This window comes from Lepidochelys kempii, chromosome 16 (genome assembly GCF_965140265.1).
Source record: "Lepidochelys kempii isolate rLepKem1 chromosome 16, rLepKem1.hap2, whole genome shotgun sequence".
NCBI lineage: Eukaryota > Metazoa > Chordata > Testudines > Cheloniidae > Lepidochelys > Lepidochelys kempii.
Genome location: NC_133271.1, coordinates 12740677 through 12763409, shown reverse-complemented (window position 1 = coordinate 12763409; position 22733 = coordinate 12740677). Strand labels below are relative to the sequence as shown.

The window sequence follows — 22733 nt, the reverse complement described above, 5'->3', positions numbered from 1 at the left end:
CTTAACAAAGAGAAGGATAAGGGGTAACTTGATTACAGCCTATAAGCACCTAAATAGGGAATGCATATTTAGTACAGGGCTCTTCAGTGTAGTAGAGAATGCTATAATATGATCCAGTGGCTGGAAGCTGAAGTTAGACAAATTCAGACTGGAAATAAGGCATAATTTTTTAACAGTGAGAGTGACGGGGAAGTTCTCTGGCCTGTGTTAGACAGGAGGTCAGACTAGATGATCACAATGGTGCCTTCTGGCCTAGGAATCTATGAATCACTTTCAAATAATCTATTTCTCTCCAAAGGACACAAAGAACAAATAAAGTGCATTTGATTACTCTGAAGGGCAGCTACATTGTGCTGTTAAGAGGTTGACGTGTTCACAAGGGCTCTTTGGGTGAAATTCACTACTGTGCTGAAGGCCAGTACAAGGCTGATGCCGTGTGATGGAAGCCCAGGCTTTTGGATGGAAGTGGTGCATAGACCTTGTGTTGGCTCTGTGCTGTGTGAATTTCACCCGTTGTGATGAAATAACGAGAAAATGTGCTCTTAAATTTCTCACCACTGGCTTTGCTCTACAACACAGGAGGTATTACTAAAAGCTAATGAAAGCCACAATGCTTGCTGGGCTCCCAAATAGTTGGTAACATTACAATCTGGCATGAAATCATGTACTGAAAGATCCAGAGAGGTCGGATGGGTGGAACAGTCGGTAACAGAATCCAGTGCGAGCTATAAATTCCCTCTTCCTTCCCAAATAACCACACGGAGAGGGAGTCAGCTGGACAGGGAGAATACAAAGCAGAGGAGAGAAGGAAGGGAAAGTAAAGATAAAGAGAGAGAGAGAGAGAGAGAGAGCACACAGCCGAATGTAACAGAGGAAGAAAAGAAGGGAAACAAAGCACTGGTCAAACACAATTAAGAGAGGACATGAGTGTTAATTTAAAAAGAAAATGCCAATATGTGAGTTTTTCTCATGGTCTGCGATCCTCTGAAGTGTTAGAAATATGTTTTATTATTTATTATTTATTTCCCTGAAGGTTGGCTTGTAGCAAAGACTCTCCAGTTCAGTCAAAAGGAGTCCAGATGCAGAATGATTTCCCTACAGCAAATGCAGTCCTGGCAGAGGGCCAAACGGTGACACCCTTTCCCCATTAGCCCCCTCCACACGTACCCTTTCTACCCCTCACACACATCCCTGTGCAGCAGGAATGCCACTTACCTCAGGCATGGAAAGAGACCCAAGCTCAAGTAGCAGTGACATATTTTGAAGGAAGCCAGGGCTCTGTTTCAAGCTCTGTACTATTTCTTTAGTTAGCTCTCCCTTTCTCACGATTCCAGCAGGGCAACTGCTGAGCCCCCCATCTACTCCCGCTGCCCCCCAACCTCATTCCTGCTAGGCTTACAAGTATTGAGTGTTTGATCAATCTGAGTAGCAAATAATCCATCCAGCTCAGATTATCTCAGAACATTTGCTGCAGTGTGTATGCGCGGTCTGGTCCAACGGTTACACTGTATCTGGTACACTGAGCTCCTGAGAGCAGCCCAAAGAAAACGTTTTACCCACAGATCCCCAAGGACTTTCGACGGGGGAGGGTAAGTACCATTTGGCAAATGGGGAAATTGAGGCACAGAGTGGTTTGGGGCCAGGCCCAGGTTTTCAAAGGTGGCCACTGGCTTCGGCTTCCTGTTTTTGGGTGCCCAAACTGACACGTCGGGCAGGATTTTCGGTGGTGTGCTGCACCCATGGCTCACTTTGGCTTCACTGGGAATTGCGGGCACTCGGCGCCTCTGAAAGTCAGGCTTGAGATGGGGCTCTTTTAAAAAGGTCACACAGTGCATGAGTGGCAGAGCCAGGAGTAGAACCCAGGGTTCCAAAAGTTAGCGTCCCATCCACTGGACCACATTGTCTTTCTTCCATTCACCTTCCCTCCTTCTTCCCCCTTTTCTTTTCCCAGGTTTTCAAATCCCAGACAGTGCTGCAATGCAGACTCCTTTGGCACAAATGAGAGACGTCCTCAGAAAGGGTGCAATCCACCCAGCACAACGCTTGTGCAACACTTACACAGCCAGTGGGCTAACTCCCCCACAGGGGGTGAATTTCACTCCAACTGCAGAGAGTTTAATACTACAAGACATTTATCCATACTAAGCAACAGCCGTTCTGAGTAGCTACACTGTATGCTTGACCACGGCCCTGCATAGACTGAAAGTCTGAGCAAACTACAGATGTTACTACTTTAAAAAATTTCAGGTAGCTCGATTTATTTAATTTAACAAAGAGAAGTTTAAGGGATCATTTGATTACAGTTTAAAAATACCTACATGGGGAACAAATATTTGATAATGGGCTCTTCAGTCTAGCAGATAAAGGTATAAAGCAGGTAAAGATCCAATGGCTTGAAGTTGAAACTAGACAAATTCAGGCTGGAATAAGGTGTACATTTTTAACAGTGAGAGTAATTCACCACCAGAATAACCTATCAAGATTCATGGTGGAGTCTCCATTACTGACAATTTTAAAATCAAGACTGGATGCTTTTTATAAAAAAGATTCTTTTGGGGAAGTTCTAGGGCTTGTGTTATGCCGGAGATTAGACAAGATGATCACAGTGGTCTCTTCTGGCCTTGGAATGTATGAATTTATGATTAGTCAGAAACTGTGTTGAGCTTAGATAAAAGTTTATATTTAATTGTGGAGAGTGTGAAAAGTCCTACTCCATGCACCTTTGGGTTTCTATGGCAAAAGGAAGAAGTACCAAACACGTGGCAGCATTTTTAAACAAATTTGCTTTGTGCCCCTTTTACACTCGTCTTCTGCAAATATGCCAGTAAATGAGTCAATTGGCAGGAACAATCGTAGCAATGTCAGATCCTATGCAAGCAGTGCAGAATGGACACGAAGAGAGCATTTTGGATTTGCAAGCATGAGTGACCACACTAAACCCTGATTCACTGAGTTGCACTCATTCATTCAGGGCAAAAAAACCATACCATGTGACCTATGTGTCCAATTAAGACAGCTCAAATTCGAATATGGAATGAACCGCTCTTGAGCAATGTATTTGGCCATTGCCAGAGGCAGAGTACTGGATTTTTCAGTGGTCTGATCCATCGTGGCTATTCCATGTTCCCAGCTTCCCTTAATCAGCATGACACAGGCAACCACAACCTACCCTTGACTGACAAAGAGAACTTAAGGCTTGAAATTGCACAAATTGGGTTCATTGTAGCTTTTGATCCATGTGAGAACTGTGGTTTTCTGGTAAGCTGGAAGAGTACCACAAAGTATTTCCCATGAATATTGGCTCAAACTTTAAGATGAGCTTGTTTTGACCATGCTTTTTCCTCTTTCAAGGCTGCTTCCTATGACCATTCAAGTAGTGGAGTGTTTACACACATGAATCATTGCAGAAAGTGGTTTTTAAGCTTGCTGAATACTCGCAGAGAGACAATTAACGAAGTCAGGCAATGATCTAACTAGGCTGTCTGCAACTAAGACCAAGTGTGCAAACACAAACACACACAGTTACTGTATGCCAGTGACTGGGTGGTGATGACGGAAAATTACAGACCAGCAAATGCCATCCACTTGGTAGATCTTATATATGGGAGAGGACACGGATGATTAACACAGTAGCCAGACACGGTTTCCAAAACCCCTCGCCATAGCTATGGTCCAACTGCAATTGAATGAGATAGATAAGGATCTGACTGCACATTTCATAGCTAAGAATATGCAGGCACACACTGTGACAAGAGGAAATTAAATGTAAACTCTGCAGCCCGCTAATAATATCTTACAGTGGCCCATTTTTTCTAGCAATATTGCCTCTGGTTAGGCCTGTGTGATCCAAAAGGAAAAGGTGGTTTCAAATTAGCGCTAGTTGGAGACATTTAGACAGAACCAGATATTCCGATGCATTGTGCGGGTCTGTCAATATCAACATGCTTTGCGGAATGCGGTTGATTTCACCAGAATTTCATTCTGGAAGAAAACGGGGGGGTGGAGTGGGGGGGGTAGGAATGAGTTTTGACAATGTTGAAACATTTCAATCTTTTGTTTTGAAATGACTTATTGTTTTAACAGTGTTTATCTTTTGTATTATATTTATGATATATTATAAAATGTATATATATAACTTCGACATGTAAACAAAATGAATAGAAACAAAATGGCTTGACTGAGACCCCCAAACTAATTTGGGGGGAGAATTTTCCTTCGTGGAGAATTTAGAAATTTTCTATTTTTGGTCCAATTCGGAATAAAGCCAGAGTTTGAAATCTCAGAATCCTTTGTGAGATGAGACTTCCATCCTCTAGCCAGCTCTAGATCCAGATTTCTCTAATCCTGCTTCTCTGCTCCCTCACCCTGAAAGATACAAAGCCCCACTGGCTTCTTCCTACTGCCTCTAGATTATAGTAGTTACAAGTCAACAAGTCAAGGAACAGAAACAATGGCATGGAATTTATACAACCAATCACAATGCATGTTTAATCTTTTGAGTATCATCCATTCACTATTTGTGATTAAGACACAGACTTAAAAAATGGGAACAATCTGTCAGGTGAACTTGAATGGGGAATGCATCTGAGGGCACTGAGATCTGCTTGTGGACATTCAACAGACAGGGAAAAAAAAAGAGGCTAGATACACTGAATAAGTTATTCAGTGTGAATTATTCACGCAATCTATTTTCTGGTGAACGGTTCATCTGTCTCTCATGCTCTTTAAGGAGACCAAAACCTTTGACAGCTGCCTTGCCCATTTCTGATCCCCTGATCATCTTGATGAGATGAAACCAACAATGGGTCACAGCTTTTTATGGAAAACCAGTTCAATTTCTACGAAGCTCAGAAAGATATTTCATACCATGGTTTGTGTCTCAATTGCAGTGTTTGTAAAATATCCAGCTTAATATCTAAATCTAAAGCTGGAATAATCAGTGCTTGGACAAAAATCTGCTTCATATGGATGAAAAGAGGGAAAAGGAAATATATCGCAAGGATTCCTGATGAAAAAGTTTTTCTTCTAAACTATGGAAAACTATGCAGTCCCCAGAAACCAATGAAGGATCCTATATTAAGATACACTAGGAAGGTAGATTATAAAAATTTGGGGCCCAATTCTCCATTGTCTTAAATCAGTTCTACACTGGTATAACTCCATTGAAATGGACAGAGCTACACCTTATAAACTAGGTGTAACTGAGTGGGGAATCAACTCTCCCAAGCTTTTCCTAACCTTGTTGAGCTAAAACTGCATATCTAGCAGGTAAACATTTAAACTTGTGCTGTGTTGTTGGTTTGTTTGTTTTTTAAATTTCTTGGCATTAACTGCTATGCAGGACTATTCATAGTAACACCCCATAAGTCAGCACTTGCCATTTGGGATACATTGAAATTAATCAATCATTAATCAATCAAGGAACTGATTTTGCCTCCCTTATTCCTGCTGCTGGGTACTTTGCTCTGTAAGTAGTCCCCACTGCTTTCAATGAGGCTACTCCTGGAGTAAGGTACTACTCAATGCAAATAAAGATGGTAGAATCTGGGCCTCAATAAATAAAATTAAATATTGCATTTTTGTGGGTTGGAGTAAACAGGCCTCTCTGTCGGCACCTATTTCACTTCACGTTACAAATCAGATTAGTTGGTTTCTTGGTACAGTTCTGCTCTCAGAAATTCATGCTCAACTCCCACTGACTTAAATGGGAGCTGTACAGGTACGTCTGAGCACACAGATTTCAGCTAATGAGCTATGCCATGGTGGAAACCGGTCCTGTGTGCTTATCTGCCCTTTATTTTCGTTCATGCCACATGAAAAGATAACCAGTGTTAACTTTATCTCTTCCTCATTTTGCCCCTTTCTCCCTTCTTTCCCATTCTAGTGTTTCCACCCATCCCCCACCTTTTCCCTTCCATGGCAGAGCCATCCCTCCCTCCGACTCACCTTCTGCTTCCCGTGGACTCCAGTGCCCAGATGGATCACATGGCATTGGTGAAGAGGCACCGAAGGCATATTGCACCAGGACTCTTCCTTCTGTACACAGATCACATGCTGATCCCACTTCTCTAGGAAGCCAGGAAAACAGAAGGACACATCAACTTAGTAACAGCTGAATGAGCTGCTTCTCCTACAATACTAAAAGCCACAAGATTTAGAATTCAATTCCACTTAACCCCCTTTTCTTAGGGCATTGGCAAACTGCACTTTTCAGCATGACCTTCTGTAGGGTTCAGCTAATAGCCTGTGAAGACTGCATCTGTGTTTTTAAAATGAATACAGAATACAAAATGACAGCAACTTGTAAAACCATGCTGGGTTATTTATTTTTTCTTCTCTACAACTGGATCAAACCCCAATGAAAGAAAACCCTGTCTAGTTGTTAAAGCAGAGAAATAGGCATCAGGAGAGTGCAGTTCCATTCCTGGCTCTGTCATGGACTTCATGCATGACATTAGGTAAGGCACTTCTTCTGCTGCAATTTCCCCCTCTGTAAAATATGGTTAATAACAGCTACCTGAATAAGGTTCTGTGAGCAAAGATGGTAGAGTATGGGGAAAAAAAACAAACAATCTCACTGATTCACAAATATTTTTACTAAGTGCACAGGGCCAGAACCTCAACGGGTGTAAATTGTCTTACCTCCATTGACTTCAATAAAGCTATACTGATTTGCACCAGCTGAAGATCTGGCCTGCCCGGCAGTTTGCAATGACTCTGGGTCTTATTCATTTGGAAGTATTTTTGAAAAGTGTTTGCAGACCATGAAGGTATCACAAATTTTGGCACAAATAGATTATCCATTCAAAGATGTGGCATAGAGAGACTACATTTATAGAGTTTGTGGATGACACCAAGCTCAGAGGGGCTGCAAGGTCAGAGGGTAGGATTAAAATTCAAAATTATCTGGACAAACTGGACAAATGGTTGCATGCAAATTGGATAAAATTCAATATGGACAAATGCAAAGTACTCCACTTAGGAAGCAACAATCAATTGTAAAAATACAAAATGGGAAATGACTGCCTAAGAAGGAGTACTGTGGAAAGGGATCTGGGGGTTATAGTGGATCACAAGCTAAATGTAAGTCAATAGTGTAGCACTGTTGCAAAACAAGCAAACATCATTCTGGGATGTATTAGCAGGAGTGTTGAAAGCAAGACATGAGAAGTACTTCTTCTGCTCTACTCTCAGCTGGAGGGTTGTTTCCAGTTCTCCAGTGGCACCTTAAAGACTAACAGATTTATTTGGGCATAAGCTTTCGTGGGTAAAAAAACCCCCTCTGATACTTGTTTCCAGTTCTGGATGCCACATTTCAGGAAAGATGTGGAAAAACTGGAGAAAGTCCCGATGACAGCAACAAAAATGATGAGAGGTCTAGAACAGTGTTTCTCAACGTTTTTTGTTACCAGTGACCAGCTTACTGCCTTCCTAATCTGGGTCAGGGAGATCTCAGGGACCGGCGTTGATCCATGGACCAGTTGTTGAGAAACACTGGTCTAGAAAACATGGCCTATGAGGGAAGATTGGAAAAAACTGTGTTTGTTTAGTCTTGAAAAGAGGAGACTGAGGGGAGACATCTTTACAGTTTTCAAGTACATATAAGGTTGTTACAAGGAGGAAGGTGAACAATTGTTCTCATTAACCTCTGAGGATAGGACAAGAAGCAATGGGCTTAAATTGCAGCAAGAGAGGTTTAGGTTGGACATTAGAGAAAACTTCCTGACAGGGTAGTTAAGCATTGGAACAAATTGCCTAGGGAGGTTGTGGAATCTCTGTCACTGTTTAAGAATGGGTTAGGCAAACACCTGTCAGGAACCGTCTAGTTATTACATATTCCTGCCTTGAGTGCAGGGTACTGGACTCGATGACCTATTGAGGTCCCTTCTAGTCCTACACTTCTATGATGGGTTACCTGCTATTCAGCATTTGTGGGTCTTCCATTCTAAAAAGTTGACCACCCATTCAGGGAGCAGAAGAATATTATGTGACTTCAAGTGACCAATTGCACAACACGCTGGTTTAACTCCACTACAGTATTTCATAGGACATGTTAACTATTGAGTTAGTCATGGTTTGAGTAAATAATAGGGCTCAACTAATTACCATTTGTAAAATGCTTTAAGATCCTAGGATGAAAGATACTAAGTAAGTGAAACACAGAATTATCACCAGGCATTTGTGTTAGACCCTAATGGTAATTTGTTTACTAGACCTCAATAGCTAATAGTTCTCAGTCTCTCTACAAAGAAACTCCTGCAGCAGCACTTGCTCCTGGAGGAACACAGGGCATGGAAATCCAAGTTTCCACATTTAGGACTGCTTTTTACTTAAATGAGCAGCTATAGTTTCATCATAGGTTATCATGGTGGAAAAAGCAATAGTCTTACAGAAAAAACATTTTCCTTTCTCAGCAATGACTTGGAGGTAAGAGAAATCACAAGGAGCATTATGTGGGATAGGCTGTGAACAGATATTCTCCTCTTACTTTTCCATACTGGGAGCAAAACTCAGCCCCTGTATAACTCCATTGGTTAAAAAAGGAGCGTTACGCTAGGGACGACTCTTGGGTTAAAGCTTTCGGTTTGTCTAATCATGCACACGTGGCCACACAAATCCTGTAAGCAGACATGGGCACCAGAACTGATTAAGAGTTTGCTATTACAGGTTTGTGAATCTCGGAGCCAGATTCTCCACTACCCTGCAAATGAGGACAAAGTGGGTTTAAAATGTTACTAATTCAGAATGGCAATAATTTATACTGAATTTGTACATGTATACTGGGTGTACAGGGTAATGGAAAATCTCGCCCTCCATGTTTTTTGAGAAACGAAGTACTGGGCACATTTCAGTGTATGAAGTTGATGGCATAGAGGTGATGTGCTCCCATAATTACACATTTGAGTGGAATGGATTCAGTAGCCTATACTGAGACAAACCTTATAGCAGCCTATTTAAAATGAATTTGCAACTGAACAGTGGAGAAATGCCATCTTCTCCTGCCATGGCTGGCTCCATCCAGATTAAAAGTTTTTGAGGATAAAAACACATATATAGCTTACTTGGAGTTCAGAATCTCTTCCCTGTCCTTGGAGACATTTAAACTGTCAAGGGTGATTAAAGCAAACAAACAGCAACAAAACCCCCAGTTATCTATATCTAGGAATTGTGCTGCACAAAATATTGTATTGCAAAGAATGAGATATCAGCAGTTCCATGGAAATTAATGCAGTTGTCTTGATGAAGAGTTGGAAGATCAGATGCACTCAGTCCGTTCTTGCCTGAGCAAGCCACACGACACAGCCCCATAACAATAACTGTTTATATTCCAACTGTGCATATCAAGCAGTAGCCACATGAATGGATGCTTGATAACAACAAGATTAAAATAGGTCTGAGACAGTCAGGAAATGAACAGGGTTTCTCCCTCCCCCTTTGTTTCCTCTTTTTTATTTTTATTATTATTTTAAACACATATGTTTGACATCAGATTCTGGTAATGCTTTTATTCCATGAGACAGGTCTTCTCTGCAGAATACATGGATGGCAGGTACAGCAGATCTGAGCTGTGTGAATAACCCATTTTTCAGTTTGGGTTGACCCAAAATCCATTGCCCCAATTTTTTGGTGAAACAAAAAAAAAAAAAAGGAAGTAAAATTCAAAATGAAAAGTAATTTCAAATAAAAAAATCAAAACGTTTCCTTTTGAAAATATCTAAACTAAACATTTCAATTTTTTTGGAGTTTTTCTTCCTTTATTTTCTGGATTTAAAAAATGGGCAAATTCAACACAATTCACAACATGTTTTGGTCAACCTGAATATGTTTCATCCCAAAAAATTCTGCATAGCTCTATTCTAGACCCATGTGACCGAGAGGCACTATTTACCCACAGATTTGAGTGTTAAAAGACTTAGGGGCTCAGTAACCTACTAGAATTTAGGGACATTCATTCAGATTTCACCCTGGCATGGCACACTAGCCATACACTACATAAAATACAAAGCTATGGAGTCATTGGATTGACTTAATGTACCAATAGTGTAGGTATCTGGTATAACTATGTTTGCTGAGGTTATAAATAAATAACACTCTCCTCTCCGCGTATATTATAGAAAAATAAGATCACAGAATCACCAACTCAAAGCTTTCTAAAATCACAGATCAAGGCGCCCAAAATAATTAGATTAATTCGTTTCTGGCTCTTTTTATTTTCTTTCTGGTTTTGAGCCTTTAGGGATCACATTTTCAAGATTTTCTCTGCAACCATGAGGGACAGAAACATGCCTTTTTTAAAAATGAAAGCTTAGATTCTCATGTAATCACCTGACTCCAGAAGCTGGGCCTTTAAGAAAAACAATGAATATTGCAAGACTTGTGACAAAATCACAAGAGATGACAATATGAATTTACACTAAAATGTCTCCTAAAAGACACCTAAGGAACTTGGCCCTTGGTGTCATGCTTTGTGTCTCACCAAACTTATGAAACTTAATGGCCTCTAGTACAGCAGCATTACATGCCTTCTGTTCTTTGATAATATATGGCTAGGTTTTATGGGCCTGATTCTTATTTATACTGAGGCCTCCTTATATTGCTCTGACAGTGTAAGGGGGACTTAAGGTGAGCATAAATTATACTTATGCTCACTTGAAGGCCCCTTTATGCTGCCAGAGCAATGTAAAAGGGCCCTCAGTCTAATAAGAATTAGGCCCAAGGTGCATAGCAGTGGAGAATCAAACTCCTGAAATTTACATGAGTAGTCCCATTGAAGTGAATGCTCTCCTCATTTCAGCAAAGGAAGCAAGATTTGGCCCATGATTTATGCTCTGAGGAAAAAAGCCCTTCACGACAGCCTTTTCCCACACACGAGACTATGACCAGCCTCACTTTCTAGTTCTCTTTCACTATGGCGCAGAACCTGCAAATGCTTACATGTGCTCATCTTTGGTACTTAAAGTTAAGCATATTTGTAAGCAGGTGTAGGATTGAGCCCTATGATGGCACAAGTGTGCTTGGTTCTCCCAACATATAAGAAGTGGTATTTACCTTTAAGGGAAAAAAGATTGTAGCTAAATGTATTTGTTTAAAAGATCACAGGAAAACTTTGCTTTATATTAGGATGGGAAACTTTTAAAAGATCAAAAGTTGGACCTAAGCTCCTTGACAATGTCTCTTTAACTATCTATAGTAATATTGATCACATAAATGTCAAGCCCCAAAGGATATGTTTCAAAGAAATCAGTATTTATTTAATATGTGATAACTTTGTTATGACATTCTAGACTAACAGGCTATCCATTGTGTAACATTTAAGCACCAACTAGCAATGAGTTATTAAAAACCTACTGATAAAGTTTTAGAAATATGTAATAGAGACATATTTTGTTACATAACAATTAATCCCATATCAATATGTTTTTTAACAGTCAGATGGTATTTATTTAACATACAATAACTTCCTTATGAAATCTAAATTAAATGGATATTGGGAAAGCTTAATTTAATCTCTTTATGATGAATATAGACCAAAACTGCCTGAGAATTCTCAATGATTCATATAAGATGCTATACATTTTCAGAAGTACATTGTCAAAGCAGTCTGTCTTGCTGCAAAACTACAGTTAAAGTAATGGAGAGTTTACAAAACTACAAGCAAATACATGTGAGCTAAAACGCTCGAGATCAGATATTGATCTGATCTGGTATGGCATTTCCTACATTACCATGCAGAAAGGGTGAAATTCACTCTCTTTGCACAGAGGGTCAGAACCATCGCTATACACCACTTATAGCCACAAAATAGAGTGTAAGTGAGTCTTAAATGGTGCACAGTTCTTGTACTGATGCTCTACACAAGGCGGGAATTACATCCACTGAATGCCCCATATTTCAAGGTGCTCTCCTTTAAATAAATATGAGTGTTCAGATAGATATTCATGTACTGATATGCTTGTATCTGGAACACTGCACTTCAGTCTCATACACTGCAGATTGCATTGGTTCCAATGGGAGTTCAATAAAGTTTTCTCTTTTATAAAAAAAGCAAAACAAAAACCATGGAAATTCAATGCAAACAAAGTAGGCTATTACAAAAGAATGGCTACACTGGGTCAGACTGATGGTCCACCTAGCCTAGTATCCTGTCTCTGACAGTGGACAGTGCCTGACGCTTCGGAGGGAATGAATAGAACAGGTGATCCGCCTCCTGTCCTCCAGTCCCAGCATTTGGCATTGTATTATTTTGGCATGTTTACTGCAATGCTAAGACTGAGACTGTAAACGTGTGAGGAAGTTCAGTTAGGCTTCCCATGGCTGCCACCACTCAGCCAATCTGCATATAAATATATTTTAATGGCATACACCTTGAGGCTACGTCTCACTACACACCACTTCTGCCAGTGGGTCTTCGTAGCTACCCACCGCAGTGAAAAGCAAGCTACGTCCACACTGCAGCCTGTAACTACATGGGTCAGTGAAAGGCTCTGGTGGGAGGGAGGCAGCGGGGAAAGGATGAGCCTTTTCCCATTGCTGGAGCCTTTCCCTGCAGAGAAGAAGGGTTCCAGCGGCCAGGAGCTGTCAGAACCTTCCCCACACCCCTGTAGCAGGAAGGTGCTAGCCGTGGGGAGCTGCCAAAGCTTTTCCCCATTGCTGGAGTCTTTACCTGCAGCGGGGAAAGGCTCCAGCAGCAGAGAGGCAGCGGGATGCTCCATGGCTAAAAACAGAAGTGTAGACAGGAAAGCATGGCTTGGGCAAGTCGAGAGCTGTGGAGGGCTGAGTTATGGTAGCTGTAACTACGAACTGCTTGACTGCTGCGTGTTGAAATGATCAGCCACGGCATTGCATTCATCTTGGTTCTGTATTAAGGACAGCCAGCCAGCTGCATATGCACACGTCCTCTTCTAGACAAGTTCTACTTGATATATAGCCAGGGGCACACGTCAGGTTTATAGGGCCAAATCATACGTGCCACTTACAAGCCTGAGCAGCTGGTCCGTGCACTGACTAATTGTTCTGTGGGGTGGGGAAAAGAATCCACCCTCCCAGCGGTCGTGTGGCTGCTGAGATGTTCTGCAAAGGCTATTGGCTGAAGTAGCCCTACTGGTCATTTTGGCAAGTTGCAGAGCAGAGAGGAGCTAGGATCTCCGGCTCTGCCCTTGCACCATTTCCACCTGCTCTGCTACTTTACAGCAGATGCGGGGTGCTCTTCCAAACACTGCTGCCCTCTTGCAGAGCTTCCACTGCTAGGGAAGCAGAGGCAGGATCTGGGCTCTGAAGCATGGAAGCCAGGCAGGATTTGCCCTGTTTTGCACATGGGAGTAGGAAGGACTTGCCGTCCGAGGTGAAGATAATAGAGCTGTCTGTGAGTATCTATTTGTGAATGGGCAGCAATAACAGCAGAGATCGCAAAACCAAAATCGCTGCTTTAGATCAAATATGGAGGAGATTTGCTCTTTAAATGCCCAATCAAAGGACCTAGAGAGAATGCTCCAGACCAATAAAGGAACAAAGGGACTGATAGAGATGGTGAAAATAGATCAATAAGCTCTTATTCAGGAATAAGCTCTTATTCAGGAAAGCATCTCTATTCAGGACAGCACTTAAGCATATGCTTAACTGCTTTCCTGAAGTAGGGCATCTGGTTACTTCCATGTTCCCTTTCCCTGACTCTTTCAGGTTAAGGGCTGCAGCACATCAAAGCTCGTGATCACCTTTCAAAGAAATGACCGTCAACGGGAGGAAACCATTCCAGAGTGATGGAGTTCGAAGTTCGGTCCACGATCTGAGGGGCAATGGCAATTGGAGCGGGTTTCTTGACAGGCTGCCAGCTCTGGTACACCAGGTCCAAGTAGCAGTGCATTCTCGCCATCTGATTGGGCGTGAAGGAATTGGTGCAGTCGTCGTCTGAAAACCAACAAAGCGAGAGATAAGGAGAGAGAGAGGAGAGAATTATGATGTGGCAAACGTGAGCTCCCAAGCTACTTGCAGATGTTGGAATGGGCTCTCCCTGCTCTCGGGAGTTAATGGCCTGTGAACAAATTAGTACAGTCATCACTTCTGGAGACAGGTGAAAGGAAACAGAAGTAAAAAAAAAAAAAAAACCAAAACAACATCAGCCCTCCTCTCTTGCTATGGCCTGGGGCACACAGGAAGATCCTGAAGGTCACCCCAAGGAGGGCAGTGATGCATAGAGGTATGAAAGGAGCCAGACAGCCTGAGTGCAGCACCTTCTGGTCAGAGCTGGGTCTACACTTGAATGTGAGAGCAGAAAAAGGTTTTGTCTTTAAGGAAAGGTGGGCAGGGAATGGAACGAAAGCGCAATTCAGAGCACGACTCTCCCCCACGCCTTCCTTATCCTGCCTCTGTTTCTTCTTTAGCTCCCTTTCTGTTTGGACTGACTCCCCACACATCCTCATCCTCCAAGTCCTCCCTTTCCCACCACTGCTGGCTCTGCATTAAGCCTCGGGGAAGGTAATGCCCATAAGGCCTAGGGTGGTAACAAGGGAGTATGGCAGAGAACTACTTGCTCCAGTGGAAATACAGAACCATTTGCACCAAGAGATGGAGGTTCTCTCTCTCCCCTTTGAAGGTGAGGGAGTGGGTGTCAAGCTGCTTCTTGGCCTCTCCAAAGACAACTGGATAAGTGAGTTTAATGGCCCTCTCCCCAAAGGTAGAAAATGTGGGATCAGCCACTTGTTACCCCTCAGAGGCCCAGAAGGCAGTAGGGAATGCAGAAGAAACAGTCTCTACCCACAGGCCAGTTGGCAATAGTAAGTAGGGGGGTCCTGGGTCTGCAGTAGTGATGGATTGAGGCTGGGTAGCTGAAAGTTTGAGGTGAACAGGTGGTTGTGAGCACGGAAATGAATTTCACCAGGAACCTAGCACATTTTAAAACCAGGCTCAGTTAGAGGGGGTTGACGGTTTTGTCACGTGACCATTTATGAAATCTTTTGATATCTTCAGATCAAGACTGTATGCCTTTCTGGAAGATAGGCTTTCGTCAGACACAAGTTACTGGGGTCACGACAGGGGTAAATGGGGAAATGTAATGCCCTGTGATACACAGGAGTTCTGACTAGATGATCTAATGGTCCTTTTTGGCCTTAAACTCTGTGAATCTAAGAAGGATGCTCTTGTGGCTTCAGCACGGAGCTGGGACTCAGGAAATCTGTATTCAAGAGAACTAGTCAAATTTTTTTAACCAAATTGTTTCCCCCACCAGTAAATGTAGTTTTCCCAAAAGTCAAAATTTTCCATGGGAAAAGATCAAATTCAATTTTTTTTAAAGTTATGCAATCAGGGGAATACAAACAAAATTCTGTTGAGTTTTGAAATGTCTATTTAAAATAAAAATTTCATTTCAAAATGTCGATTCAGAATGAAACATGTCGTTTCAGCACGTTAATAATGTCGAAATTCGCCTCTTTGATCCTTGATTTGAAACTTTTCAGAAAGTTTCATTTCATGAGAATTTTCTGACATTTCAACTTTCTGTTCTGAATCAGAATGGAAAGTCATCTTGAAATGCTGACATTTTCGGTGACAGAAACATTCCATTTTTTTAACAGCTCTGCAACTCCCTGGCTCTGTTGCAGATTTCTAGGGTGATCCTGGGCAAATCACTTCATCTGCTTTTCCCCATGCATAAATGGAGATAATTATCTATCTAGCTATCATAGGTACTTACATGCCCCCAGTTATCATAGCATGAGTCCCCTGACCGCAACTTTTAGTGTATTCCTCCTCATAACATTGCTAAGAAGTAGGGATTTATATATCCCTATTTTACAGATACACAGGGAGACTAAATGAGTTGCCCAAGGTCCCAGAGGAAGTCTCTGGTGGAGCAGGGAATTGAAGATCTTACAGCCCCCAGGCTAGTACTTTAATATCTATCCTTGCTCTTGCTTGCGCCTTGTCTATTTAGATTGGAAGCTCTTGGGAACAAGGACTATGTCTTATTATATTATATGTGTATAGACTGTACCTAGCATAACAAGGCTTCATTCTCATACAGTGACTTTAGGCATGACTGTAATACAAAAAACAATGATGATTTTACACAGCTCTTGTGCATTCGGTTTTGTGTGGGTGATGGGTTACTGAGGACAGTTTGGTTGCTTGCTTGGTTATTTGAATATGTTGCCAGTTTGATATTTTGGGGATTAGTTATATTTATTTGTAGGTGCCAAGATGCCTTCAGTTCTGAGCATTGTGGAGCACAAGAGGAATGAGAGAACGTGAAAATGTTCTAAAGAAAAAGGGAACTTGCTTGCTTAGTGGGGTCCTTTCCACCTCATCGTCCAGCAACAGCACAAGGAGGGTGCTTTGGTTGGAATCAATGCTTCAAGTTCCAGCCCCAAACCCTTCCAGGAGATGTGTTGCAGGAATTAATGCTGCCAGGATGGCTAGAGGATCATATCCTCTCCAGTGCATCTCCTTTGCTAATTCCACAGAGTAACTAACTTCCCCGCATCAAAGAAACAAACAAACTGAGCAGGTGCAGTTGGTTTCTAAATATCTATCAAATCCCAGTGGCCAGCTCAAAGCTGCTGTGTCCATGCAAGGAGCCGCTTTAATCCTTGGATTTCCTCGATAATTATTGACAGGCTACCCCTGAACATCCTGTAAAAGCCATAAATATTCCTTAGGGAAGCCCAAAAGTGCACAAAAGGCTTTGAATAGCCACCATAAAGGAACAATAAAATATAGATAGGACTCAATCGTGGAAAGAATGGCAGAGGGGGAAGATGACATGCAGTCTATGCTGCAGCTCAAGTGTCTCTCTAAACACCAGCCTCGGCTGCTCTTTTGGGGGTGGGGGAGGGGAGAGAGAGTCATTAGCGTTCAGGAAAGGCTCACAAATCCACAGATGATATAATGACCAGAGAAATGAAACAGGCTTCATTAGGACTTCTGCTCTCATTGAAGTCAGAGGCAGAACTCCTACTGGCTTCAATGGGAGTGGCCCTAAGGAAGTAATGTTTTGTTTACTTGGAGACAACATGACTCTGTTTGACAGGCGAGACAATGCAAATCACCCTCCTCCGGCTTCTAGCTCCCCTGAATTCTAGAGAGATATGAGGTTGCCTGTACGGGTACATCCTATAGAGACAAAGTAAGAAACAGATAAGATAGATAGACCAATATAGACATGAGAAAGAGAGAAAGCCAGTCGTTCAGAGCTGTATGACCTCAGCCTAGAGGCTTCAAAGGTATTTCTACAGTGATGTGATATCCTGATATGATTTTTATTCCACTGGGAACAACAGAAAAGCAAACAGATTCATGCATGAGCTCAAGAGATGCCTATCGTGTTACTTCACTTAATTTTACAAGAATAAATAGTCGCTTTTGTTCACAACACCAGCACCTCTTTAGCTCTCACTAGCAGATAGGTATCTCGGTGTCCTGCCTGGCTGTGTCAAATCTGTTGAGAGAGCTGGCGAGCGTGGGACAGAAGAGCTCTCTGCATGTTGAAACATTCCGGGCCCACCCCAAATCTTCTGCCCTTGTCCACACACACAAACACATTGCTGGGAGGAGTGTAACAACAGGTGGCCTCTACATGTAGGTGTGAGATTATCATAAGAATTTAGTGGGCAGGAATAGTTTCTGGCTGTAATCTGTATATCTGCGTAACGACAATGTTAGTATACAGGCCAAATCATGAGAAGTGCACAGTATGTACTAAAAAGCTAGGTCACCGTGTGTATACTTGTCCTTGAAACCAAGAGTGGGAAAATATGAGAAACAGCAGCACCCATTAGATCCGGCAGCATCCAGGATATATCTACCGCGGTGTTATAAATCAACTCAGCCTCTGCCCCGGATGATATTAATCATTTGCTTCTCTACAGATATATTAGCACTCATGTGGCACTTTGCATGGACAATCTGTTTCTGCCTTCTCTGCAAAGGTACCTTAAAGTGGCTGTACATGTAATAGGTTTCAGAGTAACAGCCGTGTTAGTCTGTATTCGCAAAAAGAAAAGGAGGACTTGTGGCACCTTAGAGACTAACCAATTTATTTGAGCATAAGCTTTCGTGAGCTACAGCTCACTTCATCAGATGCATCCACAGTACGCATCCGATGAAGTGAGCTGTAGCTCACGAAAGCTTATGCTCAAATAAATTGGTTAGTCTCTAAGGTGCCACAAGAACTCCTTTTCTTTTCATACATGTAATAGTTCAGGCTAAGATTTTGTCACAGTTATTTTTAGAAAAGTCATGGACAGGTCATGGGCAATAACCAAAAATTCACAGAAGCCCGTGACTTGTCCCTGACTTTTATTAAAAATAATTATGAGAAAATGGGGAGGGAAGCACCCACCACTGCTGGGGCTCCAGGGTTCCCCCACCCATGATGGCTGAGAGTGCAGGGTCCCCCTTGCCACCGGCAGCAGCTTGGAGCTGTGGGGTCTGTCCCATGTTGGCTGGGAGCTGCAGGGACCCCCACCACAGCCCACATGACTGGGAGCTGCGGGGTCCCCCTCGCCGCCCATGTAGCTGCAGCTGCAGCTTGGGGCTGTGTGGTCCCCCTGCCGGCAGTGGCTTGGGGCTGCACGAGTATCTGCCGCACATGTCAGCTGGGAGCTGCAGGGTCCCCCTGCTGCCCACGGTGGTGGCTTGGGGTTGTGGGGTCCCCTCATCCCCTGCAGCAGCTGGGAGTTGTAGGGGGGACCTGCCCGCTGAGACAAATTCTGTGACTTCCATGACAAAATCTTAGCTTTAGTAATAGTTTACACTCACTTTAAGACACCTTTATATTGCCAGGGTGATGTAAAAGAGGCTTACTGCAACTGAGAATCAGGCCCTAGTACCCAATCAAAGGGGGAATGCTGTGAAGACATCTGTCTCTATCTCCTACTCTCTTCCCAAAACAACATGGAATCCTTCATTGCCCATTGGACTGCCAAGGGAGAGGGGCAGGGATCCCACCCCTATGTCTTATCTGAAGGATAAGGGCTCTGGTAGCTCAGCTCTCCCTACATTGCAATGTCAGCACAGAACCCAGCTCATGATGTAGGACTTGAACTTCTGACGTGACCCAGAGATGAGAGCGCTAACACCCGAGACAAACCAAACTCGTACGGTTTGCTCACATCTTCCAAAGGAGACAAAAGGGGGTTAGGAACCCAACTCCCATTGAAATTAAAGAGGAACTGGTTGCCTACCTCACTTTGGAAATCCCAGACTAAGTTAAGCCCCAAATCGCCATATCTAGATGTGAAAAGTGTCATTGGAACGTCAGTGACCTTGGGATAATGTCTCATCTGCAACAGAATGTTAAAAATCAAACCTCCCTCTCTGCCTCCCTCTTCTATCACGGACACCTCTGGCAAAGCCTGAGTACCTGCGTAGCTCATGAAGTTGCTGAACGGTGTGTTTAGGAAACTGTGAAAACCGCATGTGTCATTGCCAGGTCCAGGGTCCCCACACAGTTTGTGCTTTGGAGCAGGGTTGGTGTCGCTGCAGAGGTCTCCAGTCTCAAAGGAGGGCTCCGTTTCCATGCACTGGTCACTGCAGGAGAGGATCTCAGAGATTCCCCGGAAGACATGATAGAGCCCCAGGCTGTGCCCGATTTCATGGATCATTGTGTGTGTGTGGCCGGGGATGCCGTAGAAGGAAGGGTTCAGCACGATGCCACCTGCATGGAGAAAATGAGAAGCTGTTGCTTTTGTCTCATTTATCCTGGAGTTGGGGGAAGTGGAGAAGTAGGTTTTTTACCCACAAAGGCTGATGCCCAAATAAGTCTGTTAGTCTTTAAGGTGCCACTGAACTCCTAGTTGTTTTTGTGGATACAGACTAACATGGCTACCCCCTGATATTTAGATCCTCACTGTGCATCTGAGCCTTCCAGGTGCTGAGCAGGGAGCTCAGAGTGATCTGCACCCCACACGCGGTGCTCTGCCTTTTGCAGGAGCAGACACTGTTAAAGTCTAGGAGGCATGTTGCTTATTGTTGGTATTTCTAAATTAATAACTGGACAAAAAGGTGAGAATATTCCACATTACAAAGGGTGAAGCTTTAAAATCAACTGGAATTGGTTGTCCTAATCATCTAGGCAGCTTTGAAAATCTCAGATGAAATATACTCTGCTCATTTATTAGCCACTCTAACTTTAATTATCTGAAAAAGTACTGCATAGTACACTAGTAAAGGCATGGGATCTAATTTGTAAAAAAATATGAAATCTTAGTAATGTGATAACTAATTTGCTTGGATATTAAATCTGTAGAAAAGTGAGTGGTGATCAGGTTTTGCATGTGAATTAGAGCATGTGTAGATAAGCAAATGGTAAGCTAGCGAGGTTCAGCAGCCTACTGAAGGGATGGTTAGAATTTTATTTTTAGCTGAGCTTCAGCTATGTTTGGAGTTAGTGAGAAGTTCCATATTTTCTTTCCATAGTTTGTTAAACTCATCTTTTCACAAGCCCTTTTATTTTAAAGTGTTTACCTACCTTGCTGGTGCCTTACCCAGGTAAAGGAAAACTGTTTTACGAAAGAATACTGGCAAAATAAAAAATGGATGCGATGCACTGTTAAGTTAGAGAAGATGAGGAGCAAAAAGGTTTGGCAGGAGGAATTTTATCAGAGGCTGTAGCACTGTGAGGATGAGATCATTACGTTATGACACACCACAGATACTATTCATGCTCATCTGTTCGTTGACTCTTGTTGCAACAATAAAGGGGTGCGTGTGAATGAGCGAGGAGAGGGAGTGTGTGTGTGGGGGGGGGCAGTGTAGAAGGGAGAAAAGAGGAGAGTGAGCATGTGAGAGAGAAGGCAAAAGAAACACATTTTTATATGCCTATAAAAAAAGGAGAGATACAAAGTGGTGTGTGAATGTGAAATTCTCCCTGAGAGCACAAGGCCCTACACTCCTTCAGTCATGCATGGGGTTGCACCAGGAGTCAGCCCCTAGCAGTCCTATAGGGGTGGCTGCGCATCTCCTGCATGCCAGAGGACTAGTCTCTGTGCCAGCTTTGCATAAGTCAAACTGAGGGGCTGTGGATCGGTGGTTAGGTGGATCCTGCTATCTCAGCACCCTGGCTCTTTGTCTGAGGGAAGCATGTGAACTTCGCCTTCCCATCCTCCCTGCACTACATCTACACAGCTCCCTGAGTGTTTGGGCTCATGTGGGGTAAGTGAATTTCACCCAGGGAGAATCTCTGTTACATAATTCGTGACACCTCCCTCCCCCTTAGGAAGCACACATTTTGGGTTTACCATCACTGGCAATCTTGGCAATGCCCCAAAGTTGGAGTTGCAATCACAATAAAGGCTGGCTCAAGAGCCCTGGAGCTGGGCAGAGTTGTTTTATTTTTGCCTTTGTTGAAGATGTCTCTTTTTCATAGCTGCCAAGAGTCTAAATCAATTGTAGTTTTACAGAAAAGATAGTTACCTCACCCAGACAAGCTATGTTCCAGCACTTAGATCTGGACTACAGAGCATATTTCATATTTTTTTATTAAATACATATTGGACTTATGGAAGAGAGAAAGAGAGAGTGAGAAAAGAAAGATTAAAATAGCATTCTCACAAACCAAGCATGGGGCAGGAAGGCTGTTAAGACAGGAAATTATTATTATTACTTTTACTGTGAGTCAACCTCAAACGGTCAGTTAAAGGCTTTCTTGCTCTCTAGTGAGCTCTCCCTCTGGTCAATGAATTCAGTCAATAAGCTGTAGAAGCTGAATTTAAGCTGTTTTGTTAAGACACACTATTGACAATCAGTCTTAGAGAAGTGAAAGGACAACTACTCAAAATTACAAATGAGTGCCACCATCTCTCTGTGTCCAGCAGGAGGCGCTACAAGGACTTTTTACCAAGCAGAGGAATGCATGGGTTCATGCATTCTCTGCCTCTCTCCACAGTTATAGAGGTGGGAGCTTTAGGAGCTATTCCAGTCCCATCTTACCCCAGCAAGAGTCATTCTAGGAGTAGTGGCACAGGCTCTTAAGGACAATCCAGGCTACTCCAGTCTTAGGCTGTCAGAGTCATGGTAGAGAATGTTGTGGGAGCGTTGGTGGAGGGGAACTTGCAGCTCCACTAGACCCAGCCTGTCCTGGAAGAAGTTACAGAAGGAGCACTGGCTCTTAGGAAGGCTCTGTGCTGTGTCAGTCCTAGCTTCACCCAAGAGGACATGATGAAGGGAATGAGACAGGAATGCTGACTATGGGGCATTCACATCTACTCCAGTCCCAGTCCCTCTCAGCAGGAATCACTGTAAGAAATGGCATAGGAGTGATGGGTCTTGGGGGAACTCTATACTGGTACTTAGCTAGCCGTCTTCTGTAGTATGAGCGACCCTGATGAATGCTGCATGAAATGCTGGTTGCCTGTGGTGAAGCAGCCAGCTTCAACCAAATTGTTTGACTAGGGAGGGTGGTAACCTTCTGTTTTCTGTGGATTGTCCTTTTGAATGTAGAGGAGACTCCCTGACCACGCTGCACAGCCAGCAGTGAGGCTGCCATTGTGTAGTTCAGTTCACATGCAGAATGTTACAGAGGAAGGAACACTCACACTGTGCTCTCTCTAGATCTCTCACAGAGACTTCACATTTGCCACTTCTTTATTGTTTTTCTTAATCTGAAGATGGTCTGGCTCAGATAATATCAGAATTGATCCAAATGGCCACACCCAAACCTCCATCTAATCTAAACTGGACCTTATTCTTGGTCCAGAAAAGTCTGCATGACAGTACTTATTTTCTCCACTGTTGTTCAT

At 43.0% G+C, this 22733-nt stretch overlaps 1 protein-coding gene across 5 annotated transcripts in view; it reads right to left on the bottom strand.

Annotated features, from left to right (window-relative positions):
• The window catches only part of PAPPA (pappalysin 1), a 228109-nt gene that overhangs the window by 130545 nt on the left and 74831 nt on the right, over positions 1 to 22733 (bottom strand). For all 5 annotated transcript variants that reach the window (XM_073313934.1, XM_073313936.1, XM_073313935.1 and 2 more), the window contains 3 exons: positions 19358 to 19651; positions 13713 to 13905; positions 5947 to 6068 (listed from right to left, as the gene is read on the bottom strand). In XM_073313934.1, the coding sequence (XP_073170035.1) occupies positions 5947 to 6068; positions 13713 to 13905; positions 19358 to 19651 (609 nt within the window). The remainder of the gene's footprint in view (positions 1 to 5946; positions 6069 to 13712; positions 13906 to 19357; positions 19652 to 22733) is intronic.